The following is a 25,531-nucleotide window of genomic DNA, read 5'->3' as shown; positions in this document are numbered from 1 at the left end:
GTGCACCGAAAGGGAAGTGATGAACGGTCATGTGACCTCACGTTGCCGTTTACTTTTCAACACCCGTGACCCAGGTTACTATTAACCACCGTACCTCATCCCCTCAACGACCGTCCTCACATTGCCTTGCCTTGCTCACAATGGTCGCCGCGGGCTCCATTATTGTTGCAGGTCGGTATCCATCGTGTCTCTTGAGCATTGAGTTCTAAGGTACTTGCAGTACGCGTACGGCCACCCACCTCATGGGAGGCTGGGCGCCTTCCAGAGCCCTGCTACGACACTACCATTCGGGGTGATGGCACGCTCTCTACACCTAAATCTGTCGCAAATACTTCAAGTCTACGCGAGGTCGTTCAAATCGTCGACGACCGCATACTCACTTTCGATCCCGATGAGAAGGACAGGGCGAAAGCATTCGTTGAACGAGGATTCACGCCACCCGGCACGAAACGATACAAAGACAGACGATTCATGTTTGACAAAGTGTTTGACCATGAGGCGCGTCAACAGCACGTCTACGAGGCAACTGCCCAGCCATTGTTGAAAGGCTTGCTTGATGGATACAATGCTACGGTGTTCGCGTACGGGGTGGGTGCCCCGCTTTCGTACCAAATGCCTAACTAACTGCCATGGGTACAAAGGCTACTGGCTGTGGCAAGACGCACACCATAAGCGGCACTGAATCAGATCCCGGCATCATCTACCTTACCATGGCAGACCTCTTCCAACGCATTGAAGATCGACGAGAGGAGTCAATTGTCGATGTCTCAGTCACCTTCCTCGAAATCTACAACGAGGAGATCCGTGACTTGCTCGCGGCTCCGGGTGCACATATGCCACGAGGCGGGCTGTCTATTCGGGAAGATAAAACAGTCAAAGTTGTAGGGTTAACGGAGCTAAAACCGACCTCAGCAGAGGAAGTGAAGGAAATCGTTCTATCGGGGAATTCGCGTCGAACTCAGAGTCCTACGCACGCCAACGAGACGTCCTCACGATCGCATGCCGTCCTTCAGATTCATATCACTCAATCTCCACGTACCGCCTCATTGTCAGAGCAGCGGACGGTTGGTACCCTCTCCATCATCGATCTCGCCGGGAGCGAGCGCGCAGCGGCCACGACTAACATGGGTCAGCGTATGGTAGAGGGAGCGAATATCAACAAATCCCTATTGGCGCTTGGTAACTGCATCAATGCGCTTTGCGAGAGTGGTGGTGGCGTACGCCATGTACCGTATCGCAACAGTAAACTCACGCGTCTTCTCAAGTTCTCTCTTGGCGGCAATTGCAAAACTGTCATGATTGTCTGCGTCGCTCCCACTTCGAATCATTTTGATGACACGCATAACACTCTTGTCTACGCCGAAAGGGCTACCAAAATCAAAACCAAGGTTGTTACTCGAAATGTTGTCAATGTCGATAGGCATGTCGGTCAATATGTTGAAGCTATTAACCGGCTTAACATCGAAATCGCGGAGCTCAAAGCCAAAGTTGCTGGCAAGAATATGCTCGAAAATGATATCGTTCGTCGGAAAAAATCAGAAGCAGCGGCTGAAGTGGAGAGAGCAAAAGAGGATATGAAAGTCAAATCCGAGCAGACGAAGGATTCAATTGTTGAAGGAGCTGCCTGTTCCGGGAAGATATCCGTAGCTAACATCAAGCTCGGCGCAATTCGTGCACGATTGTCGGAAATCGATACCAGCCACTCCTTGTCAGCCGATCTTCAAGCCGAGCGCGCACTGTTACAAATTCTGGCTAGTCCGGAGGAACAAGCTATCAAACCGGGCTCTGCGTTATCCATCATGGTGCAACGATCATCGAACTCTAGGGCCATGTTCGACGCTACCATGCGTGCCGTGTCCGAGAGAAAGTCGGAGAAGCTTGACGACGTCAGCATCGAGAACGTTAAACTTGACGCCATCCGGAGGAAGGCGGAGATGGAAATGATGAAAGCCCAGGAAGAGAAGGGTGCAATGCAGAATGCGGTTGAGGATATGGCACGAATGATGGTCGCACTGATTGGAATGCTGAGCCGTAGCACGGTCGCCATCGGTGGCGCTGCCAAAGCTTTGGATGATGCCTCTCAAGATGAATTGCCCGGCACTTCTTCCCAGATTGCCAATTTGCTGGCCAGCGTCAGGGAGAAAAACGATGATAATTTTACAAAGCTCATTGGTCAATCAACGCGTGGCTATAATATGGATTCGGGCAGCAATAGTGTCTTGGACACTTACAAATCTTACGAGGTGTCTTTCACGCGCAGGGTCAGCTCGGATCCCGGAAAGCAAAACTATTCCCGTTCCTCTTCCTATGGCGCAAATACTTCTATATCTGCGTACAGTTCCCTCTCTGCATCACCTCGGCGAAGTCATAGGTCACCGAGAAAGTCTTTGCGATCGAGCTTGGTATCGCAACCATATAGGCGTGTCTCGGACAAAGAAAAGAAGATCGTTAAAGCAGGAAAGAGTGTGCAATGGCGAGATGAAGTAGGTCGAGGAGACTTGGATGATGGTGGCGCTCGCTTGAACTCAGTCTCGGTCACGGTCATTCCCCCGAGCCCCCATCCTGTTGTGGACGTTAGCGTTGCTTCCGGTTCCGGTGTACAAGCATCCCCTTCAGTCAGACCTGCGTCACGTTGCGGTTCGGAAAGCGAATGGGAAGATGATGAGAAAACAGATGATAGTGTCCATCTTTCCATGTCACTTCCTGCTTCAACTCGTGACATCGCACCATCGAATCACTCATACGGTTCTATTGTCGGGAAGCGACCCCGCGCTAGTCGGCTGGATCCCGGCTTCCTGAAGTCAAGATCAAGAGGCCCCGCACTAGGAAGTCTAGCGGAGGGCGACGAGAGCGAAGCTGAACCTGAACGACGACTCTCACAACCTCTAGCTCCCAGGAGTCTGAATTCAGAAGAAAATATTTTGGCCGAGCGCAGGAGCTGGTCGGCTTCAAGGGAAAACCAGAAAGGGAGGGCAACGTCTGGACGGCGTATATCGTCAGCTTCCCGTTCTGTGGCATCCACACCAGGGAAGAGTCGACGACGTTCAAACATCGGTCCGCTACGTGGCGAGAAGGCACGAAGGCGATCAAGTATGATTCCTCAACTTTCGCCACCGAACGGCCATAGGATAAGCCATGGGGAGTCCAGTAAGCCGAGGAGGATCCTGCTGGCCAGTCCTTCGAAGCGAGCAAAGAGACTTTCTCTGACCTCCCGAGGCATGCCGGCGCTCAAACTGAGATCAGCAACAGGCTCTAGGTCCTCATTTTCGTCGAATTTATCAGTCATGGATGGCAACACGAGTGCAGATATCAGTATGAATAGATCTTTCCGACCTTCATGGCGGTGATGGCTTCTAGCTTCACCCATGACCTAGTATGTTTAACGTTATCTCATGTCTTCTCTATCCCCCACTGTAATCCCACCATGTTTTGTCAATGATTTCTCTCTCTGTTGTTGCCATGCCTTTCACACAAATCTCACTTTCATATGTGATACTAGATATTATACCCGGTGCATACTACTAGTACTGTTTATATTTGGGCAGTTACATTTATCATGATTTTGGCCGGACGTTACGCCTTTCGTTTGACTGCCTTCCGGCATTTGAAATTTATCTGCCACCGACTGCCACTTCCAATAAGACATCTTTTGTTACTGAAGCTGGTCTCTAACACTGGACTTGTGGTTTGTCCTTCCGAGCTTTGTCCAGCATTACCATCCCATCGTCTCCTTGTCAACATTCCTATGGCGTCTACGAGTCGAGGCCCAAAATCTTTCACTAGGAGGGTCTATCTCGTCTTGCGTTCTAATTATCCATGGTCTCGACGACGCCAATGGCTGTTTACAGTGTCGCAAAGGCTAAACCAGTTGACTTACTTCATGTCCCCTCTCAGACGCGTTGTTTGTATGTGAGAATGTAGTGGCGCCCCTTGTACTGTATTCGTCTCCGTACAGGGTCCGGCGTTCATGATGAACCAGTCGAGGCTTTGAGGACTTCAAATGGTGCCGATTTATGGATAAAAGGTCCCAAGGGCACATTCACGCCGCCGCCAGGCTAAGTGAGGCACGTATAAATCTCATGTCATAATACGCCATATCAAACACTGCTGCTGGTCATTTCTTGTACGAACTTTGTGGAAACGTCCTCAATCGAGCAAGTTACAGCCAATACCGGCACTGGTACACTACTGTATTTTCCCTGATGCTCCCTGATGCTCCACGGGCTCGGCCGTCGATGTCGGACGATTGGTGGAAGATGTAACCGTGGACGTCGGGTCCTGGATCAACCGTTCGTGGCAAAACCTCCCCACACTATCGGTCGGCATTTTTGCACCGCTATCCTCGTCACCATGTTTCCCGTCATCCCTTACGTGGAGATAGTGAGCACTTCTATTTGAAGCATATGAATGACAAGGGTGACCGTGTTCCATATTCTCGTTGATGGATATGAAAGTCACGGCAATCTGGACTTGAGGAATGTGAGCCCTGACATTGGGGGTGAAGTCGATGTCGGAGGTCATTTCCGTGGCGTTCTTCGCTTGGTCAACAGGTAAGGAACTTGAGCGGTGCTCGATAAGACGGCACGGTGAGACGAGAAGCGTAAAAAGATTGGCGCTTAAGAAGCATCGCTATCGCTCCGATGAAGCGCTTTGAGTGAAAGGTGCTAGGGAATAAGTATATTTTAACTAATGCCTGGGTCTATTATTTTGCCTTCAGCGACAATCCAGATACAAAACTTCTTCTAGTCGCCTTGCAGCCTTCTCGGAAATGACTTGCAGAACCCGCTGGCTTCGCTCCTTCTTGTACCTTCGGATTTCTTCTCCTTGTATAGATACTGTAGATGCCTTTCCGGACAAAAACCATAGGAGAGGTCAATGTCTGCAGAAATGAACTTCTGAACGGAGGACACGCCTTCCTTCTTTCTATCTGACGATGTACCAGCAGACATGCAGATAACCTATTTCGTCATACTGCGGTCTAACAAGTACCTCATGCTTTCTTTCACAAACATCCAATCGCAGAGGGACCGCACTCGGCCGCCTCGTGTTACCTGCAGACCAAGCATGGGAAAAGGGGTATGAGAGAGACGAATAGAGAATTCGTAGAAGCACCGTTTACAATCCAAATCTTTACCTATATTGACATAGCCAAACTTGGATTCTTGGCGATTAGATCATCCGGCGCTTTATTTTGATTCCTTGTAATTAGGTTTTCATCCAACTTTCTGTACCATTTCAGAGCCCGACAGTCAATGAGATTAACGACCAGTTCAATGAGGCAGATACACGTACACATTTTGTCCGTTTGGAAATTCCACTTTTAGTTGGACTCATAGACGGTGGGCCAATCATGAAAATTTGACAAAGCGCGAGTTATTGATAATGAAACTCACAACTCTTACGCGCCACACAAATATTTATTTGACGAAACTATCTGCCCGCTGATCGGAGCTGTCCGAAAGGGCCACAATGCAACCAGCTTGAATGGCTGGTTGATTTTTCCTTGCTTCTTCGACTACTTAGTATTCCTGAACGCCACCTTGAACAGCGAGAAACCCTAACTGCGGTCCCTCTAAATAACAAATCATAGATTGCTCTATGTTTCAGTTCTTTGAGGTCCGAGTCTGCTGAGACTGTTAGAATAGCCATGGTATTTATTTAAGCATGCAACGCAGAATGGTTGGCTTGACATCCAAAGCCGAGGTACGCAGCAGCATCCTCGTTATCTTTTCTCTTCGCGTCTAGTGACGGCTTCCGTACACTGAAAGTCTGAAGGTGTCGATGCCTTGCAATCGATGATCAATGGACAGCGGCTCTTCGATCAACTGGTACGGTCCATCGAATGATGATTCATATCTCGCACGGAACCTGTACTTTTTTTTTTAGCAACACAGCAGACATGTGACAGAGAACACTTGAGAGCGCTTGTCAGGGACGGATGGAAGACTAACCAACAGTCGGGGGCCATCAAGGGTGTCCCATGATCAGGCAACTCATGGGAAGACGACAAGTAATCGCCGAAGTCCTATCGTGAAAGCCCTCTCTACTGTTCCAGCCGGGCATCCACCTGACAATCGTATCTGTCGCGACACATATCAAGGAAGCTAGCCCTCATTAACCTTAACCTGGTTTGAGTGGCGTTGAGGGCTCTTCACTTGGAGAATCACTTCATTTTGTCCAGATATGCCTCGTTCAACCAAGAAGGCATAATTACGACCTGCAATTGAAAACCATGAGTAGAGAGCCTTGACCCTGAGGCAGTTCAACAGCGGGATCAAATGATAAGCAGGCATACGAATTATCCCGGTTTGGGTTTCCGGAAGACGCTTATCTGTGCCTTGGAAGGAAGGACTTCGTAGGTGGCGATCATTGTAAAACAAGTAGACCACTATTTCGCTATTGACAAATGTCAAGATCTACCGGTCCTGTGGGATGAGAACATTATCATGGGCTGAGACTTATTTTGGTATCCACTCTCAAGTTCAAGATCTGCTTTATGGCAGACTTAACGTTGCGGTCCCAATGTTTAGTCCATGCCGCCAATGTGATGAAAAGAACAGAAGGGTGGCGTTTGTTGGCTTTCAGTCAGATGGCATCTTTCCTTGAATCCTATAAATGCACCTTGGAAAGCTCCAGCCCCTAATGTGGAAAAGGATGAAAGATTCGCATTGCTCGAAGGCCTCAGTCCATCTGGTATGGCTAAAAACGTTCGTCGATAACTAAGGTGCTCCAAGAAAAGGTATCAATGAGTCTATAGATCAGCTGAAAATACCCGAAGAACACTGTCGCAGGCGAATTTAAATGAAAGTCATATGCATAATGGAGGCAAGGGAAGATGATCTGTTGAAGGATATTAGGGGGACGCTGAGAAGAGGGAATATATCACCATACGCACTGTAGTTTCAGAGGGTGCTGATACGCTCGAAAGTGGAAATGTAAGTTACCAGGTACAGGAAAAACCACCAATGCCCCTAAGTGCGGGCCGTCCATGGCAAACGAGTGAACAATGGTCCATGGCAGGTAGAATGGCGCCAGAAAAGAAGCGTAGGAACATACCCACGTATACTTCCAAGTCCTCTTTGTTCTGAGGGGGTTGAATTGCAGAATCCTTGCAGAGCTGCGGATCGGAGTAGCATAATCAAGAAATCGCCAGCGCTTACTTCGAAGTTGAGAAACCATGCTTCTCATATTCCTCAAGCGTTAGCTCGTCACTTGCGATAGGACGTACAATCATCGGGAAGGTGATTCTATTGACCAGAGCAAAGATAGAACCGCTACTCAGGTCAGAGCGTTATGATATATTGTCAAGAAGCACACCATCAGGTAGGTTCGTAAGGTTCAATTGAATGACGACAATGGCCGTGAGCCATATTCATGCCTGTAGGCAACGTTGCTTTACGAGTCGCTAGGCCACTCATCGTCCGCTTCTGGGCTGAGCCCGTTCGTTTGGACATCAGAATTCCGTGGCCGTAACAAAAGAATAGATGAGAACAGACCTTGACTCCTGACATGTTAAACCAGCCAGATCAAGTTCTTCTGCCCCTTGGGTTGCGACCTGTGAGAGCAAACGGCTGAAATAGATTGTCGCCGAGGTAACTGTATAAAAACGAAAAAAAAATTTTTTTTTGGGTAGAAATTTGAGGCGAGGCTTCTTCTCAAAATTGAGACTCCGTGCCGTAAACAACGGCCTACTTCCTGTTCGCTAAGACACTTTGTACATCGTCAAAATGATGATAGCATTCCGTTTGAGCTTAACCTTCCACATGATAGTCCAGAAAACACGGAAAATCCGTAGAAGGACACTCTGTGAAAAGCCGTTATAAGATACGTGACCAAGGGTATACCGGTAGAGAAGCTCGAGTGAAGCCGTATAGATTAGCCGTAACATCCTCCATTCTTCCTTGGCATTCAAAGTCACCCAGAGTTTCATAAGTGTGCAGTGAATCTCAGCCAGAAAATACCGGGCCACCATGGGCTAAGGACATTTCGTTACCCGACGTGAACGAGCACCTGAGAATACTAGTAGTGTTTGAAAAGACTGTCGAACAAATCGGAACGCTGGAAGTGTCGAAGAGCCTCAGTTCGAAGGCTAGAACAACGAGTCTCTGAGAATGAAATGGAGAAAGTAAGTCCTGAAGAGCGCCCCATCGTCGTCGACTGTGGCGGTCAACATACAATGGGTATAATCGGGAAAGGAATGAAGCTCAACCATGAGTCAGGCGCATCCGGCGACATCCGCCGGCTTCATGGTATTTTCCTACTTTGTTCCGGTAGAAGGATATATTTCTCGCAGCACCACGCTTGGCCATTAATTCTCCCAGGTACTAATCAATTTGTTTCTGCACGGAGCATACCCGAGGAAACTTTTGCAAATGCAAGTTATTATTATTGTTTCTTGGACTCGGGGCAGAACATATTCAGAGTCTGAAAGCCGATCTTCAAAGAATATGATAATAAGGCAAACAAGCAAATGACCGTTGTCGTCGATTTCAATTCGACGTCCGAATACTATAACTTTCGTATTACCCTTTATCGATGAGGTCGGAGTTAAGCAAGTCGTGTTTTGTTCTTCCAAAATCGTATCCTGCGTAATGGAAGATTACCGGCTACTCTTAAGACAGTAAGGAGGATACAACGTGAGCATCTGTGAGCAAACATCGATTTACTTCCAGTTATCGAATGGCCGTCTCAGTATGAGGCACGTATATTCGGTATTCGTGATGAATCCGCGACTCTCCGACCATGGAACGTCACTAAGGACAGAAGATCCGCAAGCTGATGCGGTAAAAGAACAAGAAACCGGAGGATCTTATAGAAAAAAGGCCAGAAAACACCGAGCTGGGAAAGTGGCGAGGACCTGCGGTTATCCCCGCGAATGGGACATGTTTCTGCTCAAGCCCCTGTTCAATTCAACCTCTTGTAAGAAAACATGGAATTTAATGAGAAAAAACCTTAAATTGTCCCTGGAGGAAGGAAGGGGTTTTTGTCAGAATGGCGGAAAGGCTCGACAGCTGGTCTACTGGCAGCTCATATGCTCTCTCTCTGGCGTCATTTTTACACGGCGCCAGGCGAAAGCAACGGACAAAGAGTACACATTTTTCATTTGGCTATCTGTCAATGCTGGGATTGAATTTGTGACCAGACTACGAATGCACCGGAAAACTGACCATGCTATCTGATATGAGCATTGGTGCCTTGAAGAAATGAGACCAGCAAATGAAACAACAAATTTGATGTTTTCAGTGCACAATTTGTCAGCCGTTCAAAAGGAAATTCGGGGTCATTGTCAACTCTCAAGAAATCGTTCGTTGAAAATGCATTGTTATGGGTATCGGCGGCATTAAAGACCCGGAAGTATGCGACACTTAGCTCGATTGGTCGTGAGCGAGTCAGAATGCATGATTTGCCAGGAAAAGAGGAGGTGACACGCTGAGGTTCCCTTCAGTGTTGCTACCGTTTGCTATTCGCACCTAACCAAGTTTGGCGCACAACTGGAAGGACTGACAAAATAATCCCTGCCCGACGAGCATTCTATGGAGGAGCAACGAGCACCCCAATGACACATAGCTCCGTATAGTAAGCTTGTATCTCTGTTGTCTTCCATGACCGAGGCCGAACAGTCCCAGCACGCATTACCGTCAGTCTAGACAGTGGAGATGTATTAGAATCACAAAAACTACGGTACAATGACAATATACCTGTGCATATGCTGGTCATCACGGGGATGGGTATCTTTCGAGGGATACCCAGACGAAATATGATGTGTTGAACAGGTGTTATTTCCGCCGAAAGCGAAAAGTCGGCTTCTATGAAATGCGATCGTCTTGGAGTCGAACACGCTTCCTTTGGGGCTGTGGTACTGTCTGCTGAATATCGACTTCCATAAGTTCGTCGTCGGAATCCTGGTCTGAATGCCTTGTTTGATCAGTCATGTTAGTAATCTAAGTAGGGTAGTCAGATCAGCAGTATCATCACACCGGAGACGTACATGGGATAGGAATTGTGTAGCAATGACATTGTCCGAATCGATGGCCATTGCACCTTGGAAATGCAACTGCGCGCTACGGAGTAGATTGTCATTTGATACATCTGGGAACGACATTAGATCATGCCTGGAGTAACTTTGAAAGACAGCATGCCGTCGTCGACGCCACTGATAGATGGCTGGGACAAGTATAGAGATAAGAGCCCGGCATAGTTATGCAACACAGGATCATCCTGGTAGGGGAATGATGGAAGGTACCTAAACATAAATGAACAAGCGGGAATCGTGCAAAGTCTTCGGAAGTTTGACATACAATTCCAGCTCGTCCAGGGCTTGCCTGAAATGCCCTGCCATGATCTGCCGAAGAATAATTTCTTTGAGGATCATCTCTCTCTGACGACGCGAGTAAGACACCAAAGATCCGTATACACTTACGGTTGGCCCACCTTGTCCGGCAACTGTTGCATCATCTCGTGAAGAAATGCAACCTTCTTGGTGGAATCATGCTCGTCGAAGGTTTCACCTCCCAGAATACGTACTGCAATCGTCCACATTGTCGTCCAATGCATTTCCTTACATCGCGCCAGGATGGCCCAGGCTTTCTTTGCCCGCGGGAGGTCATCTCTCAGTAGAGATAGCTTTAGGACATCATAGAGTCTGCATATATGCACCTTCCGTGCGCTCAATCGAGGCCCTACGTCGAGAGAGTGGAAGAGGAAGGGCGAGGACATCGAGGCCTTGGTGATGGAAGTCGTTGACAAGCCGCGCCAAACTAAATTAAAATATATTCCGTAACGTCACAACAGCCTATCCATGGACGACGATATCACCTTTGGCGTCTCCGTGTGGGGTTCCAGTGCTCCCGTTAGCATTCTCCAAGACAATCCTTTCGATGACCGGGTGCATTCAACGACAGACCCCTTCCACTCCCAATCGGCAGACGACCATTTTGACGATTTTGACGACTTCGGTCCACCTGCTCGGGACCTAACATTCTCCTCCCAAGACGATGACTTTGGAGATTTTGGAGACTTTGATACGACGGAAGGTATTCCGTCCGGTGACAGCTTTGGTGACGCACTGGGATTTGCAGTGGATGCATCATTAGCTGGGCCATCGTCTTACATCGACTGGGAACCATTAATATTGGAGCCCGTGCCGAGCAGGTCACGGCTGGTACAGGATATCGACAACATTCTGGGACCGCTATGGCCGAAAAGCATAGCGGAGGTTACCACGGATGATCCTATTCGAGAAATGGAGGGCATAAGTCAGATTCTTGTGACGTCAGAAAGGTCTGCATCGGCTTTCTGTATCACCATCGTCCACATATTAATCACAAACGTAGTCGCGATCTTTTCAATATGCTGGTGCAGCCACCCCCACCAACGAAACCACCAAATTGGATTCGTTCACGAATACGACGACAACATTTAATTGCCCTTGGCATTCCCGTCAATTTAGACGAGGTTCTTCCGCCCCATACAGGCGGCAAGGTCCTTCCTCCTTTGCACATAACCACTCGACCAATGTCTGCACCGCCAGGGCCCCGAGGTCCTCTCCGTCCCGGAAGCATTACCGCTTCTGCGAGTAACTCGAGAGCCGGGTCCCCACATTCTAAACACACTTCTTCTGTATCACACTTTGGCCCCAAACCGGAACTCGATGATGCCAAAATTCATCAGCTTCTTGCACTTGACTCTGGTGTGTATCTCATCTCTACTTAATATCCCACTAATCTTCTCCGCGTTGCTGACACCTGGTGTCATAGACACTTTGACACTCCAACCTCTTTCGACGCTTGAGCGGTATCTAACGGAACTACGTCAGCAGACGGCGAATACTTCAGCTCGCTTAACCCACTTACTGCAGAACCGAGACGCTCTACAGCAGGATGCCGAAACATACAATGGGTTGATCGCCGAACTGGTCGGAGAGGCGCAGAAAATAAAGACTGGCAAGGGGCGGGCGCCGAACAGACGGGGAAGTGGGATGATCTGACTGTCCGCCTGTGGCGAAGCGAAACATCGATTCTTCCAGTCGTCTGTGCGACGCGAACTTCCTTCCCCCTTATTGCGTGTGGCAACGTCTTGGTGCTTTCGGTTCACTTGAGCATTCTTAGCGCAAGTGACAGAAAACGATGAAAGGGTGTACCGTCCTTGGAAGATGTAAAACGCACCTGTAACATGGTACGTCGTGATAACTCGGACCTCGGCATCGGGATATAATGCATAGATCATGGTATAATGAAAACGGAGAAAAGGTTAATCATAGTCACTGCTATAGGACCCTTGCTCATAGTAGACCGGGGAGCAGAAAGGTGGCGTCCGGTGAACAACGCGGACTGCAAAACACGAACTTTTTTTTCTACAGTTATTGCAAATAAGGCCTTGCGAATACCGGGATGATAGTCTAAGGCGAGGTTACTGTCTGCAGCATCGCTCAATAATTATTGCCCGGATGTGAATACGATAGCCGGTTCAACGAGGACGCCGCAAGTCATGGTGACCGTGTGGCAAGGATGAAAATCGATTGTCGCGTGCCTATCGACGTGCACAGTTGAATGCGAGTTCCTGGAGGTCAGGACAACCTATATAGGTCAAACAGGATCAACTCGCCGAGATCCTGCTATATGCTGGGAAGCAATATATTCGAAGAGCTTCTGTTTGGTGTGATTTAGAAAGATCTGGGCTAAGATGGTATTGAATAGAGCCTCATTGGTCTGTACGAGAAATTGGAACTGAGGTACCGGAGGTTTTCCAAGCAAGGCTACGCGTGGTGTGGCGTCGATCGAAGTCGGAGGAGGAGCTGGCTTGAGTGACCCGAAAGATAGTCTCGGTATCAATGAGGATCAAGAGGTGTTACTATTTCGCAGGACGTCTGGCACCGAATGGAACGGTTGGAGCATCTCTCTTGATCGAAGCTGAAGGTCAAAGCCGTACAGGTCATTATGGGGTACATTCTGAGAGACAGAAATTAGGTAGAAATCCGGCAGGTCAAAGGCAAATCGCAAATACCGATGGATCTGCTGGAGAAGGGATGGGTTCTGCGCAGTAACCGCAACATGAATTAGGTTCTTAGCATATGACATTTAGGTTATAGGAATTCATACATTTTTATTTTTGGGATCTGATAAGGGGGCAAGTGACGATCGAAAACATACAGTCGCGGAGATCAATCTCAGTTGGCGCAAGCGAATCGACTACAGACAGGCCTTAGACCCATCTAGAGACTGTCGTCGCAGGTCCAAGTCCCTGCATCGAGGGCCGAAAGAGGATATGAAACAACAATTTATCTCGCAGAGGTATCGCTATCGAAGTTAAAATTATTGTCGAACGGCAGGGAACAACCAACCAGATTGCGTGTAGATGGTCGGGCCTCGGGAGGCGGAGGCATTACAGCCACCGCCAGATGATGCAATCGTATGGCATTTTTCGGGTTAGCCACTACCTCACTTACTTGTTCAAAATGCCATAAATCCCCTCGTGCGTTCGGAGAACTCGTGTCTTTAATATTCTCGCCAATCTACAGGAATCATCTGCTTTTTTGAATTAAACTTGATGCTGTTTTTACACGGATCTTTGGCCTGGAGTTCCGAATTCTTCTGTCGGCATGCCTGCCTTGATGACGTTCCAAGGGGAAATTCGAGGTCGTACATAGATGTACATTTACGAGAAGCGTGATTTGATTCTAGCAGACACCGGTAGACGGGGAACACTTGAGTTTTGCTAGGCACCACCGCCTGCATGGATACTCCTCAGAAACTTTCCTGGACAGACACGTTCACAAAATCATCAATGTCTTCGGCCAAGGCTGGATGGCTGCCGGTAGTGATCCTTACCAGAAATGGGGGCGCCATTCAGCGCGACAGGTATAAAAGCCTGCCATGTCAATACCCTACGAGTACCCCATCCTGTCCTACAAGATATTCCTTCTCTCTTCACTACAATGTGTTACTATCGACAGTGAGCCTTGTTATCTCGCCCCTTCCACTCCATTGCTGACCTCCATCCCTAGAGTCCGAAACATATACACAAGGTCAACGTCGCGTTGTGTTTCCTTCGTCGACTCTAATACTCATCTACTTTCAGATGCGGTCACGGCGTTACTGATGTATGCATCCTTCGCAAGCCGGTTTCATCTCTACTTTGACTGATAGCTTAACTCGTCGTGTCAGCCGGATGAGGAGGTATGACATTAATTAGACACTCGCAAGGATACACTCTAACCTCAGCGTATAGATACGATGCAATCTCGTCAATTGCAAATTTAGCACTACGCACCCTCGCCATTGCAGGCCACCGGCTTGCACCAAGACCTGTTGGCAATAGTGAGTGTCTGGATACCCGCTCGTGCGCCACCGTTTCTAACGCATCCGTATCCGTACAGCCGACAATATCCTCAACAATATTGTTTGTTTTCATACCTCAGCGGCGAGCTCATCTGACAGTTGTTTCTAGCACCTAACATTAACGGGTATTGCCCACAATGTCGCAGATAGGCAACGTGGACACCCTCAAAGTCCCGATGTACCCAACTGTCTGGCGCATTTGAGGCCAAATGATATGTTATACGCGTTTTTTCACGCTTACTAGTCACTTCTATCACTTTTAATAGTTTGGTCCATCAAAGAACGTATATGTAATACATCTTATCTCTTATCATACACGGAAGCCGGATCTCAGCAAAGGAGGAACACCACGAAGCATATGATCGAATAAACAGAGCGAAAGCAGCATATTTCATCGCACTCGGATAATCAATCATCCACAATGTTGTGTTTTTTCTTGAGCTGAGCTAGTTCCTCCTCTCTCCGAGCAAGGTCAGCCTTTGCCGCGGCGGCGTCTTGCTTGGCCGGCATGTGGTAGAGCACAACAATGTAACGTTCTTGGAGATGGAATCCGTTCAGATGATCAAGAGCATTCTTAGCCTTGCGTTCGACGGGTCAGCCGTGGTCATCGGGGAAGAAGAGAAACGCACGCACGTCCATAACATCATCAAATACGACGAACGCCGTGCCCTTCGTTTTTTGTTCATTCCCTATCCGTATTTGTCGAATTGTACCATAGCGTCCGAACAAATCATATAAATCCTCCCCGGTGATTTGGTAGTTGAGATTTTTTACGAATAGGATGCGATTAGCGCCTGGGGGGAGCTATAGGAACCGATTGTCAGCTGAGCCATGTTCTAATGGAATACATTTTCACTTACTGCTGGGCGTGGCACGGACATGATGATGACGGTACTAGAGGAACTGCTTTGTTTGCCAAGCGACAGAAACACAAATACCGGCGTCTTTCCTTACTGAGAGAGAGAAATCAAAGAGAAATTCACAAAAATTTCGGCCAGCAGTCCACCGATACGACGGACAACATCATGGCTCAGACTATATTCGGCTTTCGTTTCTTTGAATAAAATTTCTCATCCGAACAAGCTTGCGGCGGGAAGCAGCATGGCGACAGTCGTTACGCGGCCGATATCCTCCGAACGGGGTAATGGCGCCCGACACAGCATGACGGTGAGTGATGTCTGTGCCCATGGCTACTCATGTGCCTTTAATCTGTTTAAAGTGATATGGCCCGCCTTTTCCCTCTATTCCCTCGCAACAGTGCTGGTCACTTTTTAGCGCGTCAACTCCGGTGCTGGCCACCACAAATCGGTCCCATGCTAGAACTGCCGCCCTTACGATCTGTATTTTTCCATCTCAAGATACCTGATACGCCCAAACCCCCATTCCCTATACCACGAGTCATCTTTTACCTCACATGCATATCACTAATCAACACTCCACTCGTACTGGCATTTTCTTTGCTTGATTATGGCGTTCTGTCCTTGTGGATTAATCCCGCAGCTTGTGTTGTCACCATCATATTTCATTGCTCGGTCGTAGCCCTGTCCAGGCAAAAAAGAGATATCGAAGACCCCTCTTACTTCTCAACGATTGTCGTCTGCTCATACCTGTTGGCCTTCCTATGGTTTTCGGCTATGATTATAACCATCGTCGTACTGCTTTCTTACAAGGGAGACTTCACCGTGGACGGTCTTCGTCGCTATGGCCTCCCTGTATCTATCCACACGCAAAGATTGCAATGTGTCCTTGCGGCCATAGAATTTTTACTTATGACGGGGATAGGAGTGAATGGACATCTGTTAACTAGGAAAGAGGGCGATCCTGTGAGTTGGAGACCGTCTGCAGATACAAAAGTCGTACATCAGGTGCGTTGATCGGTTGGATTTGTGTAAAATTCGTTCCTCAAACTCCTTTTAGCCCGTTGAAATTCAGACGACATTTGCACCCACATACTAACGAACTTTACGACGAGCGCTTGGCGCTTAGCTGTCATTAACAGTCCTGGCAAGCCCGTTTACTAAGTTCCTTTTAAGTTCCTTTTAGTTCAGTAACTCTGCCGGACATATGCAACAGATAAATTAGGTATTTATCTCATAATACCAATCACATCCACTGTTTCTTGGAAAGCCGCTCCACATCTGCGCATTCATTTTCTCCCCGTACACACAGTACTGTCGCGCCGTCTCGGCTGCCTGCGTCGGGTATTATACACTTGACGTCTTCAACGTTTGGACAAGGACATTCTCTGGGCGCCTTGACACATTCTAGAGTTGCAGGGCATAAATAACGGTTGCAGGATACTTGCAACGGTTCCAATAAATCAATCTATTCAATTGAAACGGTAAAGAAATACGCACTGCTCTCAGAATGGGAGGCCCACTGCGAAGCGCCAGAAGGCTGATGTTGCTCTTGGTGGCGGAACATGCCATCGAAGAAGTTGAACTGGGCAGATATAAGACCCGCCAAGAATATCAATATGAAGGATAGAGATGGAAACATGGTGGCAAAGCGCAAGACGAAACTGACACGTTACTGTCTCGATCACGTGTCAAAGCCATTTACAAGCAGAAACAAATACCGCCTCGCAACTTCAAGTCAACTGCTTTGAAAGTTTCTTGCTGCTTTCAGCCTTTCACTCTCGTCTTCAATATTTCTTGATGTTAAATGTGGTTCTATTGGTGAGTCGACAGTGACAATCTTCGAAACGCTCTCAAAGTTTGCAGTTTCGACTCCGAAACTTCAATTGACCTCAGTTACGTCGATTATAAGGCTTGTGCTGCAGCCTCTGGCGCCACCTAGCCGACAACCTTGCCACCTCGACCTTCTCCTGTTTCAACTTCTCCTGTTTCAATCTACTATTTACAGACTAGGCCAAAGTATTGACACTTGTGCAATGACACCGAGTCTGGCGAGCCCGTTTCTCCGGTTATTACGCTCATATTCGCAGCGTGTACTCTTCTCCTCTGTTTCATGGCCTTCTCCAAATGATAACAAGGCCAAACGGAGTTGCTACAGCATGCTCCCATTCCGCCGCCGCCACCCAACTCTATCTGTGCAGGATCTATCAAGGATCAGGAACAATAATAGCGCTGCATCCAGGCTTTGCATAGGCCGTCTCGGTTCCTAACTTGAAGCCTCAGGCAGGCGGTGTCTCATCACACTTATTGTGTTCGTCTTACCCGGCCATGGCTTTAGTAACCGGAAACGGAACAATGCGTCTTATTGTTCTTGCTATGGTGACCTTGTTCTAGTTTGTTCTTCTAGCTGTCATTAGTTGAAACCGTCCCATCGTTTTATGATTCTATTTGACGTTGATTTCCGGCGAACATGCACTGGCAGGACTTGGGTGGTCATCGGATGAAGTGTTCTATCTACCGAGGTCTGTTCGTAACTTACGCTTTGAGGGTATGCTGACAACGATAAAGCCAGGGTGCGTGGCGTTCATAAATTTCCAGGACATCCGAGGCGAAATTACTATCCAATTGTGTACGGAGCCGACCAAAATAGATATACAAATAACCAAGACGAGTTGCTAGATGCTGGTAGCAATATGTATAGCTTATAGTATGTACGTATGATTGTTGCTAGAAGAGGATCGGTTTCGAAGAGGAAACGTTGATAGCGGACAGAAAAATAACGCAATAGATATGCTTGGTGATGAAATGAGTGAAGTGATGTGCGAGAAGGGGAATACGTGCCGGCTTATCACGCAAACTACAGATCTCCAGCCTTCTCATCCGCCTCTGCCTCCATGATATACCGCCTCCTCTTTTGCTCAGACGCCGTCAGTGTCGGCTCCCTGTCCGAAGATCGTGTGTGGTACCGACACGGCGTAGCAGTAACGTGAAGCACCTCGCTTGGAGTCTTCTTGGGTGTAACAGGCAGCGGAGGTGGTTGTACTAGCGTTGATTTCAGCATGTACTTCCTTTGGAGCTCCTGCGTCTTTGGGTCTGCAGACCATGCGATAGGCTCCCCTTGTTCCACAACGGCAGACGCTTTCTTTGTCCTCCTACGTGGCGGCAAATTCTCCTTATGAGATTCTTTGGAGAGATCTGGAGGTGGTGGAAGGATGGCAGAAGGCAGCATGTCAATATCCGCGTCTGGATACACGTCAAAGCCAGGGTAGTGGATAGAATGGTCTGTGGGTAGAATGATAGGGTCTCGTGAAGGTAGCAATGATGTTGACCAAGAGACAATGGATGAGGGAGCAGGACGAGGTGTCTCAGTTCCAGTCACTCCTTCTTTCTGCATCGAGGAGCTAGAAAGACGTGGGGAGGGCGCCAGTCTGTGGCGTGACGATGAAGGGCCATCTTCCTCAGATTCTGCCGAAGGGAAAAGCGAAGCACAGCTTAAAGGCCCTCTGACTGAGCCAAAATCAAGCTTCTTTGCCGGGCTTCCTGGTCCTTGGAGAATCTCTGTGAAGCGAGCAGGAGAGGCTAGACGTCGTCGTAAAGGGCTCTTTACAGTCTTCTCTGGCAAGAAAACGCCTTCACCAAAGAGAATTCGACGTTTTGTAGGACTGAAAGGCGTTGGGGTGGGAGAATGTGCCCGTTTCTGTGGCCTGTTTGGTTTGAAAAGGCTCGTAGGTGGTAAACTAGAGCCTGCTGGCAAGAAGCGTTCGAGCGGCCACTCTCTGAGAGGGCCAGGACGCGTAGACATGTTTACAACGCGATTGTTGGGATATTGAGCGCCGCAGTAGTGGTGGAAAGACGTCAAGAGCGGTTAGGAATGCGGGGGAAAATAGAAGAAAATAAGGGAGTATGCCATGCCTGGGCCACGCCTTGTCAACAAGACCCCGATCACTAGTTCGGGGTCCCAAGTGTGACAATAGGATCACCTGACCTGTGATGTCGCGTTTTTCCTTTTTCTGATTTCCTGCTTTTTGGTATCGAGCCATACGCCATCTAGCTCTGTAGCTCAGAACTACATCCCCATCTACCGTCAAACATGACCTCAATCTATGCTTTGATTATTTGGCATCTAGATTCCAGATTAGATCTAAAATAACTACATTTGCGTGTCTACAGGCATCACGACGTCGAAGACTCCCGTCCCGGTCAAGTTAGGTCGTCCTAAAACAATGTTTCCAGAAGGTGATGATAGATCATCGAAGTCCCCATACAGTGTTGCGTCGGACAAGAAAGCTGCGGTTGTCTCGTACGACGCCTTCAGCAGTGGCGATGGATTTGTGGATATGCCCTTCCGATTAAACGGCTTGTAGCCGCCTTCAAACGTCTAGAATATTGTGTCAGCGGAACTGCATTACGAATAAGTTTCAGCTGCACACCATATAATCTGCAATAAGCTCCAGATGACGTTGATCCACCTTGATACTATAAACGCCAAAGACACCACTCATCTCTCGTAAGATAGCAGCTCGGGCCATCTCGACACCATACGTCTTCAAAATGGCATAGATGTCATTCGAATACGTCTCATGGTCCTCTAGAATACCTTCAACATCGGGCACACAAAACTCCCACATACCCCTGAAGTTTGATCCGTTAGTTGTGAGCTTCGGAAATATCGTCAATGATGGTGTTAAATTAAAAATGGTTCACTTACCGTCGCCCTACTGTCACCGCTTTTGCCATCTGATTTGACCTGGAAGCAGTCGGTGATACCAGAAATCTGATGGATGATAGTTAAGCGACAAGTGCGCTCCACGATACCGATGAATAGCAGCTTAGGCATTTCAGAGGAGAACTACGAGAGTAATTGAACAGGATGTTGACAAGAACTGACGGCCTTCACGTACCTCAAGTGTGAATGTACACCGAGACTCGGAGAAGTTAAAGGACGCGCACTGGTGGAGATGTCCCATGAAGAGATCCGCCACGCGCTTTGCATCCTCCTGGAGCCCTTTTGACCGAGCCTTGTGCGCATCCTCAGACTCGGATTCTGTATCAGAGGCAAACTCGGCCTCTAGTTCTGCTTCCATGTCTTTTTCTTCCTCCTCCTCCTCCTCCTCATCATCACCATCATCATATGTAGCCTGCTGCTTCCGCTGGCGTGCTCGTTTGGTGTCATCGGCGTCACCGTCGCCAATTTCGCTACCCTCGTCATCACCTCTTTTCTTTGTGGGTTCACCTGCGTCGCCATCTCCTCCATCACCGACAGCCGTGCCTTCGTCCCTTACTTTCTTTCCGCGTCCTAGCTCTGCCATCTGACTCTTGACATCAGAATCTAGTCGCTTCATCTCGTTCACAATCTCCCTCTTGAGAGTTAGAGGGAACTTTGTGGCGAAACATGCAAGGATTTCGGAGGGTTCGACTTCATGTTCTGCGCTATACTCTGTTTCGGGGAAGAACGTAATGTCGAAAAGATACTCCAGCCGTCGGGCAGCACCCTGGGCTTTCAGTTGCTCCGTGACAGTAACCTTTTCGACAACTTGAGATAGCGTCAGTTTGCTAGCACGCTTACAAAACATGTCTATGTCCGCCTGGGGGATACCAGGGCGAACTGTCATGGTCATTGAAGGTGTTTTGGGTTTCTGAGATGCGGTCATAACGATCTCACGTAGCCGTGGAATACCGAGCGTGACGTTTGCAGCACCATGACCTAGTTAAATATATGACACTGCAAGATCAACAAGCTAGAATCCGCTCACCAGCAAAATGGAAGGTGTTCAAAGTCATCTGGGTGGATGGCTCTCCAACGCTGGTAGAAGATAGTGAGGCAAAGAAAGGGAGACATAATTATGACGATTACCCTTGAGAAGCTAGTAAACCCACAGCCTCTCCGGGCTCTACTAAACTGCGCATGTACTTGACATTCGCCAACATCCTGAAATGGCTGCTAGAAATCAAATTCGTCCGTCGTTTGAACCAAGTGTCTTCGCCCTTTTTCTTGATTAGATGGTGCGGGTTCTTTTTGATGTAATCGTCCCTCGCTTTAGCAAAACCCTCGGAGACACTTCCCATATGACGGCTAGGGCTGTATATAGACAACGCGGGATCATAGATATTTTGTTGGGGATCCTTCTTGAGCGCCTTAAGAGTCATTTTCATATACTCTAAAGCTGTCTTCTGGTCGACAACATCTTTAAGCTGCACAGGTTCCAGAAGACTAAGGAAAGATGTCTCATTGGCGGCAAGAAAGTCGAACTGCCGGAGATGTTTTTGTTTCGTAACATCAAGCGAATCTCCTCCATAATGGAATTGGTAGACAGAGGAATCGCTGCCCCGAACCGTGTAGTCATAATGAAGACGTATGCCTTCCAAGTGTTTGATGAGACACCGCTGCAGGTACCCAGAGCGGGACGTCTTAACAGCTGTGTCAATGAGACCCTCGCGACCCGCCATGCAATGGAAATAGAATTCTTGTGGTTTGATTCCTGTCAAGAACCGGCTTGCAACATATCCGCCGGAGATTGCTTTGGTCTCAAAAGGGGAGAAGGAGGGCAAGGTCTTTCCGCTGACCATAACGGGCACCCGGCGACCTTCGAGTTCTTGCTGGCCAAGACCGCATGATATTTGTCGGGCATTGACCTCTGATCCCTTTGCACCGGAACGAGTCATGGCCTGCATGTGATTATGAGGAAACTTTCGCAGAAGGTGATTGGGCATGCATGCTTCGGAGATGGATGAGGTGAGTTTCCCAAGCTTGGACTTGACTGTCATGTCCAATCCAGCCATCTTGCTATCGTCCCTCACTACCTCTTCCAGCAGCTGCTTCAGAGCCTGGGGGACGTCTTCTTTCGGTGTGTTCGCCAGAGAAGGGAAGTTTTCAATAGAACCCTCCGTACCAAGGTTCTTTCCGCGATCTAGGATGTCTCTCCGCTTGGCATCCCCAACGGGAGTGAGCGTCAAGTCGTCCATCCTACAGGTAAATGCCCGGTGTTGGAGGAATTTGGTGAACAAACGACTGAGAATTCCGAGTAGCTGCCCAGCGACGTCTGCCCCGTACAACTCGTAAACTGAGTGAACGAGACCGTATTCTGAGGCCCCAAAAGCAGCCTTATCAAGGACGCCACATAGGAGCTCGCCATCCCTGAAGATGACTATGTCCTCCTTTGACGAAGGACCCCATAGTTTTCCTGGCACTTTGGTCCCAGCAGTGAGATTTAGGCCCAATCGATTGTGCGGGGTTATGTTTTTCAAAATCGTGGAGATCTAGTCCGTTGTAAGTCAGTGAGTATATGAAGGCATTAACAGCTCACAATCTGTTTACCAGTCCACAGAGGCCGAGGTTTCCATATTGTGGGTGGTAGAGTAACCAGACGATCTTCGACAACCTCATCGGCTCGGAGGGCACCACACAGAAGCTGGAAATACTCTTCACGCTCAAAGAAAGCATCCTGGGTGGTCATCCAGACACCTGCGACTACATGATCTTGGATGAGTCCGCGCAGAGGATTTCCAGACGTTGGTACAAGATACTGATTGTCTGTGTTTGCGATCATTTGAGCCTCAGCTCTGGCCACCTGATTTTCTACACAGGACCAGGAAATTTTAAGACACAACTGTACGATCTGTTCGCCACAAAAAACCAACTTACGAGGGAAATGAATATTCATCTCTATAACAACATATTCAGACGGCAATGATTTTTATGACAAAGGCTGGATCTTACCATCACCATCGAAATCCGCTGTGGAAAAGATATATCAATTGAATAATTACTAGACAAACGGCCCTCACCGTTATAGGAATTACTAGAGCAGACAGGAAGATTGAGACCCTTTCGAAGAAAAGAACAAGGCCGACACACCAATTAGCATAATGCATCCGAATAGTTTTCTCTCCATGTAGGACACGGGCTTTGTGTGCCATCATACTTGGCTTGTGTAGTGTGGGTTGCCGGTTGAGTATCAACATATCGCCATCTCGAAGATGTCTATGGACCTTCTTGTTAATCGCTGGTGTCCGGGTGTACAGTCCACGTCTACCAGAACCAACATGCTCATCGGCTTGAGGTGTCATGAGTTGGTTAGCAACTGCCGTTCTTTGCTCTATTGAAAGTTTATCCTACAAAATGACCATTAGCGGAAACCCCAAACGATGGTACAAAGCGCCCTACCAGTGACACCTGGTGACCATCTTCGTACTCAACAATTGTTGCCCCCGGATGTTCCCGTGGACCCGCAATTACTCGCTGGCGCATCTCGACGACGTTCATTGCCGTAACTGGTTCGGGGAAAGTAAGCTTCGTGGCAAAGACCGGCGGAATCCCGATTTCATTGGGTTCAATGTTGACGTCGGGAGAAATAACAGATCGTGCGGCGTAGTTAACTCGTTTACCCTTCCAAGACAAATTCAGGAATCAGAGAAGATAGCGACATCTGGGAACATACCATCATATGCTTTCGGAACAACCCTTCCTTCTTCTCCAGACCTTGCTTCACACCTGCAGGAGGAAGCTTGCCTTGTCTCACGGGCGCGGGGTTTTTGGAGCTATCCATGAAACTGTTGACATTGACTTGCATCTGAAGAAGGGCATCCAAAAGGCTGCTCATCAGCTTTGTCTTCTCGGCCTCATTATAATCATGGCCCTTCTGAGAGACGTTTCGCAGACTGAGATTGAGATCTCTGAGGCGATATGATGTATTCAGTACTTTAGCCAGGAGCTCATTTTGAGGATGTTCGAAAAGAACGTCGTTCATGGAAGCAGGTGGACGGAATCGGGTAGGCGCTACGGGGATCACCTCGAGGAAAAACATATCAGCAGACGCAACTGCAAGTCCTTTAGAGTTTCGTTTAGCAAAGGCACCGTGTTTGCCGTAAAGCAAAGAGCACATTGTCTCTTCATTTCGGAACAGGCGACGAAGATGCGCCCTGCATTCTTCCGGAGCCAAGATTCGCTCATTTCGTCCTCGCATCGTCTTGATTTTCCCATTGGCGGCACGCGGAAGGGGCGCCCCAGATACTTCTTCATCCCCGTCGTCCTCGTCCTCGTCCTCGTCCTCGCCCTCTTCTTCCAGGTCATCACCTTCTCCTTCACTGTCTGTGTTGGCGGAGCCCATCTCAACATCAGAATCGTTGCGTGGAGATTTCTGGTGAGAAGTAAACCTATTCGCCTTTTCTAGAAGGAGAACATCCGGGCGTTTCTTCAGTTGTTGACGCTTTTGTTTTTCGGATAAATCATATTCGATAATTTTTGTGTGATTCTCCTTGCGGAATGTGTATGCGAATCTGGAAAAACGTCAAAACATATTTGAAGCCAATAAAATATACTTACGACGAACAATCCTTGTTGTGACATTTGTTCAGGATTGTGCTCTTCAGAAATTCGTTGATCAAGTCTTTCCGTGCTTGATAGACTAGCGCATCTTTATAATCGTCCCTCTTGCTACTAGAGGCACGGCTGAGCTGAAGATGAACATATGCCTCCACCCGGGATATAAATTCATCATCCGACTCAGCATCGAATGCTTCATCCTCTTCCTTGGGTAAGTCTTTGCCTTTCCTCTTCCCTTTCGGCGGCTCGGTAAGTGTACCAGCGAGGTGCAAATCGTCAACTCCTTGAGCCGCATTTAGCAGTCCATACTCAAGAAGTTTGAATTTCGCGGCGTATTTTGATAGCTGTGGACATTGTTACGAGGGAACTTGGATATAGCGCACGCGTAGTGGACTCACTACTGTCCTGGACATCTTGAATCTGTGACAGAATAGGCAGGTTCCACGAAGCAAATTATACATATTCGTCATAAATAACGGATGGAAAACTGGCGCTGGAAGTTCTATGTGCCCGAAATGTCCTGGACAGGTAAAATATGTTAAGCGACATGTTGCACATCTACGAAGGTCACGGTCAATAGACAGCCATAAGAGATGAAGACGAACGCACATGTCCTGTCGATCACTTGGCCCAAGAGCCGGATCGTAGAGTCCACCAGAATTGGGCCGGTTCAAATCGTCAAGAAGAATTGGATTGACGATTTGCTTGACCGAAATACGACGAACATCTTCGGCAGACAAGAATGAGAAGGATATTCCGGATACGGAGGAGGGCAAGGAGTGGCTGATATTCATGACCATCGAAGCTCCTGTTCAAGACTTTAAAATGCAGGGGAGCTGAATTCACCCTTAGAGGTGCAATCCAGCAACGCGGTACGAATTCAAGCCAAAAATTTGTCATCACGTGCAAGGCTCATCTCGGACCGATAGAGATAGGGGCTCAAGCGCTCACCTTTGTACTCTCAGAAATGAAGAGAATTTAGCGGTAACAATGTTGCCAGTTTGGAGCAAGAACTA

General features: G+C 48.2%; 10 protein-coding genes across 10 annotated transcripts; 4 read left to right on the top strand and 6 right to left on the bottom strand.

Moving 5' to 3' along the window:
* Positions 1-60: 60 nt before the first annotated feature.
* Positions 61-3,452, top strand: BT62DRAFT_684207 (kinesin-domain-containing protein). Its single transcript, XM_043181859.1, has 3 exons — positions 61-171; positions 221-588; positions 642-3,452. Exons 1-3 carry the CDS (start codon positions 141-143, stop codon positions 3,345-3,347), a joined length of 3,105 nt encoding a protein of 1,034 aa, XP_043042939.1. The 5' UTR covers positions 61-140; the 3' UTR covers positions 3,348-3,452.
* A 3,170-nt stretch (positions 3,453-6,622) lies between these two features.
* On the bottom strand, positions 6,623-7,398 carry BT62DRAFT_684218 (uncharacterized protein). The gene is made up of 3 exons (XM_043181860.1): positions 7,318-7,398; positions 6,896-7,247; positions 6,623-6,840 (listed from the first exon to the last, which is right to left on the bottom strand). Exons 2-3 carry the CDS (start codon positions 7,186-7,188, stop codon positions 6,798-6,800), a joined length of 336 nt encoding a protein of 111 aa, XP_043042938.1. The 5' UTR covers positions 7,189-7,247; positions 7,318-7,398; the 3' UTR covers positions 6,623-6,797.
* A 2,408-nt stretch (positions 7,399-9,806) lies between these two features.
* Positions 9,807-10,716, bottom strand: BT62DRAFT_1054388 (uncharacterized protein; the record flags this gene model as incomplete). Its single annotated transcript, XM_043178549.1, has 5 exons — positions 9,807-9,941; positions 9,989-10,061; positions 10,133-10,243; positions 10,299-10,378; positions 10,432-10,716. 5 exons carry the CDS (start codon positions 10,714-10,716, stop codon positions 9,807-9,809), a joined length of 684 nt encoding a protein of 227 aa, XP_043042937.1.
* Positions 10,717-10,795: 79 nt separating this feature from the next.
* BT62DRAFT_887526 (uncharacterized protein) lies at positions 10,796-11,986 on the top strand (the record flags this gene model as incomplete). Its single annotated transcript, XM_043182919.1, has 3 exons — positions 10,796-11,280; positions 11,334-11,689; positions 11,757-11,986. Coding segments are annotated over 3 exons (1,071 nt in total), but the record flags the coding sequence as incomplete, so codon positions are not given.
* Positions 11,987-13,697: 1,711 nt separating this feature from the next.
* On the top strand, positions 13,698-14,518 carry BT62DRAFT_945712 (uncharacterized protein). The gene is made up of 7 exons (XM_043187956.1): positions 13,698-13,950; positions 14,003-14,023; positions 14,077-14,098; positions 14,163-14,174; positions 14,227-14,315; positions 14,375-14,397; positions 14,446-14,518. The coding sequence occupies exons 1-7, from the start codon at positions 13,832-13,834 to the stop codon at positions 14,484-14,486; spliced, it is 327 nt and encodes a 108-aa protein (XP_043042935.1). The 5' UTR covers positions 13,698-13,831; the 3' UTR covers positions 14,487-14,518.
* Positions 14,519-14,578: 60 nt separating this feature from the next.
* Positions 14,579-15,217, bottom strand: BT62DRAFT_1073902 (pre-mRNA branch site protein p14; the record flags this gene model as incomplete). Its single annotated transcript, XM_043178977.1, has 3 exons — positions 14,579-14,915; positions 14,970-15,140; positions 15,197-15,217. The coding sequence occupies 3 exons, from the start codon at positions 15,215-15,217 to the stop codon at positions 14,745-14,747; spliced, it is 363 nt and encodes a 120-aa protein (XP_043042934.1). The 3' UTR covers positions 14,579-14,744.
* Positions 15,218-15,493: 276 nt separating this feature from the next.
* Positions 15,494-16,784, top strand: BT62DRAFT_1073901 (uncharacterized protein). Its single transcript, XM_043178976.1, has 3 exons — positions 15,494-16,201; positions 16,254-16,636; positions 16,694-16,784. The coding sequence occupies exons 1-2, from the start codon at positions 15,560-15,562 to the stop codon at positions 16,290-16,292; spliced, it is 681 nt and encodes a 226-aa protein (XP_043042933.1). The 5' UTR covers positions 15,494-15,559; the 3' UTR covers positions 16,293-16,636; positions 16,694-16,784.
* On the bottom strand, positions 16,440-16,835 carry BT62DRAFT_887415 (long chronological lifespan protein 2; the record flags this gene model as incomplete). Its single annotated transcript, XM_043182916.1, has 2 exons — positions 16,440-16,636; positions 16,694-16,835. The coding sequence occupies 2 exons, from the start codon at positions 16,833-16,835 to the stop codon at positions 16,440-16,442; spliced, it is 339 nt and encodes a 112-aa protein (XP_043042932.1).
* Positions 16,836-17,795: 960 nt separating this feature from the next.
* BT62DRAFT_929398 (uncharacterized protein) lies at positions 17,796-19,095 on the bottom strand. Its single transcript, XM_043185716.1, has one exon. It carries the CDS (start codon positions 18,993-18,995, stop codon positions 18,051-18,053), a length of 945 nt encoding a protein of 314 aa, XP_043042931.1. The 5' UTR covers positions 18,996-19,095; the 3' UTR covers positions 17,796-18,050.
* A 248-nt stretch (positions 19,096-19,343) lies between these two features.
* Positions 19,344-25,394, bottom strand: BT62DRAFT_964632 (beta and beta-prime subunits of DNA dependent RNA-polymerase; the record flags this gene model as incomplete). Its single annotated transcript, XM_043188743.1, has 16 exons — positions 25,125-25,394; positions 24,914-25,073; positions 24,516-24,859; positions 23,632-24,469; positions 23,358-23,579; positions 23,049-23,305; positions 22,979-22,992; positions 22,911-22,928; positions 22,836-22,856; positions 22,498-22,769; positions 21,048-22,450; positions 20,947-20,996; positions 20,095-20,897; positions 19,902-20,042; positions 19,624-19,851; positions 19,344-19,571 (listed from the first exon to the last, which is right to left on the bottom strand). The coding sequence occupies exons 1-16, from the start codon at positions 25,313-25,315 to the stop codon at positions 19,344-19,346; spliced, it is 5,190 nt and encodes a 1,729-aa protein (XP_043042930.1). The 5' UTR covers positions 25,316-25,394.
* Positions 25,395-25,531: the final 137 nt, after the last annotated feature.

The sequence above is a fragment of the Guyanagaster necrorhizus genome (assembly GCF_019112545.1).
Source record: "Guyanagaster necrorhizus MCA 3950 unplaced genomic scaffold BT62scaffold_6, whole genome shotgun sequence".
Lineage (NCBI taxonomy): Eukaryota > Fungi > Basidiomycota > Agaricomycetes > Agaricales > Physalacriaceae > Guyanagaster > Guyanagaster necrorhizus.
The sequence above is the reverse complement of the archived record's forward strand: the minus strand, read 5'-3'. Positions and strand labels throughout refer to the sequence as shown.

Coding starts and splice junctions, on each gene's coding strand:
- BT62DRAFT_684207 (XM_043181859.1), top strand. CDS start 141: ATGGTCGCCGCGGGCTCCATTATTGTTGCAG. Junction 172..220: donor GGGCTCCATTATTGTTGCAG/GTCGGTATCCAT, acceptor AGGTACTTGCAG/TACGCGTACGGCCACCCACC. Junction 589..641: donor CTACGGTGTTCGCGTACGGG/GTGGGTGCCCCG, acceptor ATGGGTACAAAG/GCTACTGGCTGTGGCAAGAC.
- BT62DRAFT_684218 (XM_043181860.1), bottom strand. CDS start 7,188: ATGAGAAGCATGGTTTCTCAACTTCGAAGTAAGCGCTGGCGATTTCTT. Junction 6,841..6,895: donor CAGCACCCTCTGAAACTACA/GTGCGTATGGTG, acceptor ATCCTTCAACAG/ATCATCTTCCCTTGCCTCCA.
- BT62DRAFT_945712 (XM_043187956.1), top strand. CDS start 13,832: ATGGGGGCGCCATTCAGCGCGACAGGTATAAAAGCCTGCCATGTCAAT. Junction 13,951..14,002: donor ACAATGTGTTACTATCGACA/GTGAGCCTTGTT, acceptor CTCCATCCCTAG/AGTCCGAAACATATACACAA. Junction 14,316..14,374: donor ACCAAGACCTGTTGGCAATA/GTGAGTGTCTGG, acceptor GTATCCGTACAG/CCGACAATATCCTCAACAAT.
- BT62DRAFT_1073901 (XM_043178976.1), top strand. CDS start 15,560: ATGGCCCGCCTTTTCCCTCTATTCCCTCGCAACAGTGCTGGTCACTTT. Junction 16,202..16,253: donor ATACAAAAGTCGTACATCAG/GTGCGTTGATCG, acceptor AACTCCTTTTAG/CCCGTTGAAATTCAGACGAC.
- BT62DRAFT_929398 (XM_043185716.1), bottom strand. CDS start 18,995: ATGTCTACGCGTCCTGGCCCTCTCAGAGAGTGGCCGCTCGAACGCTTC.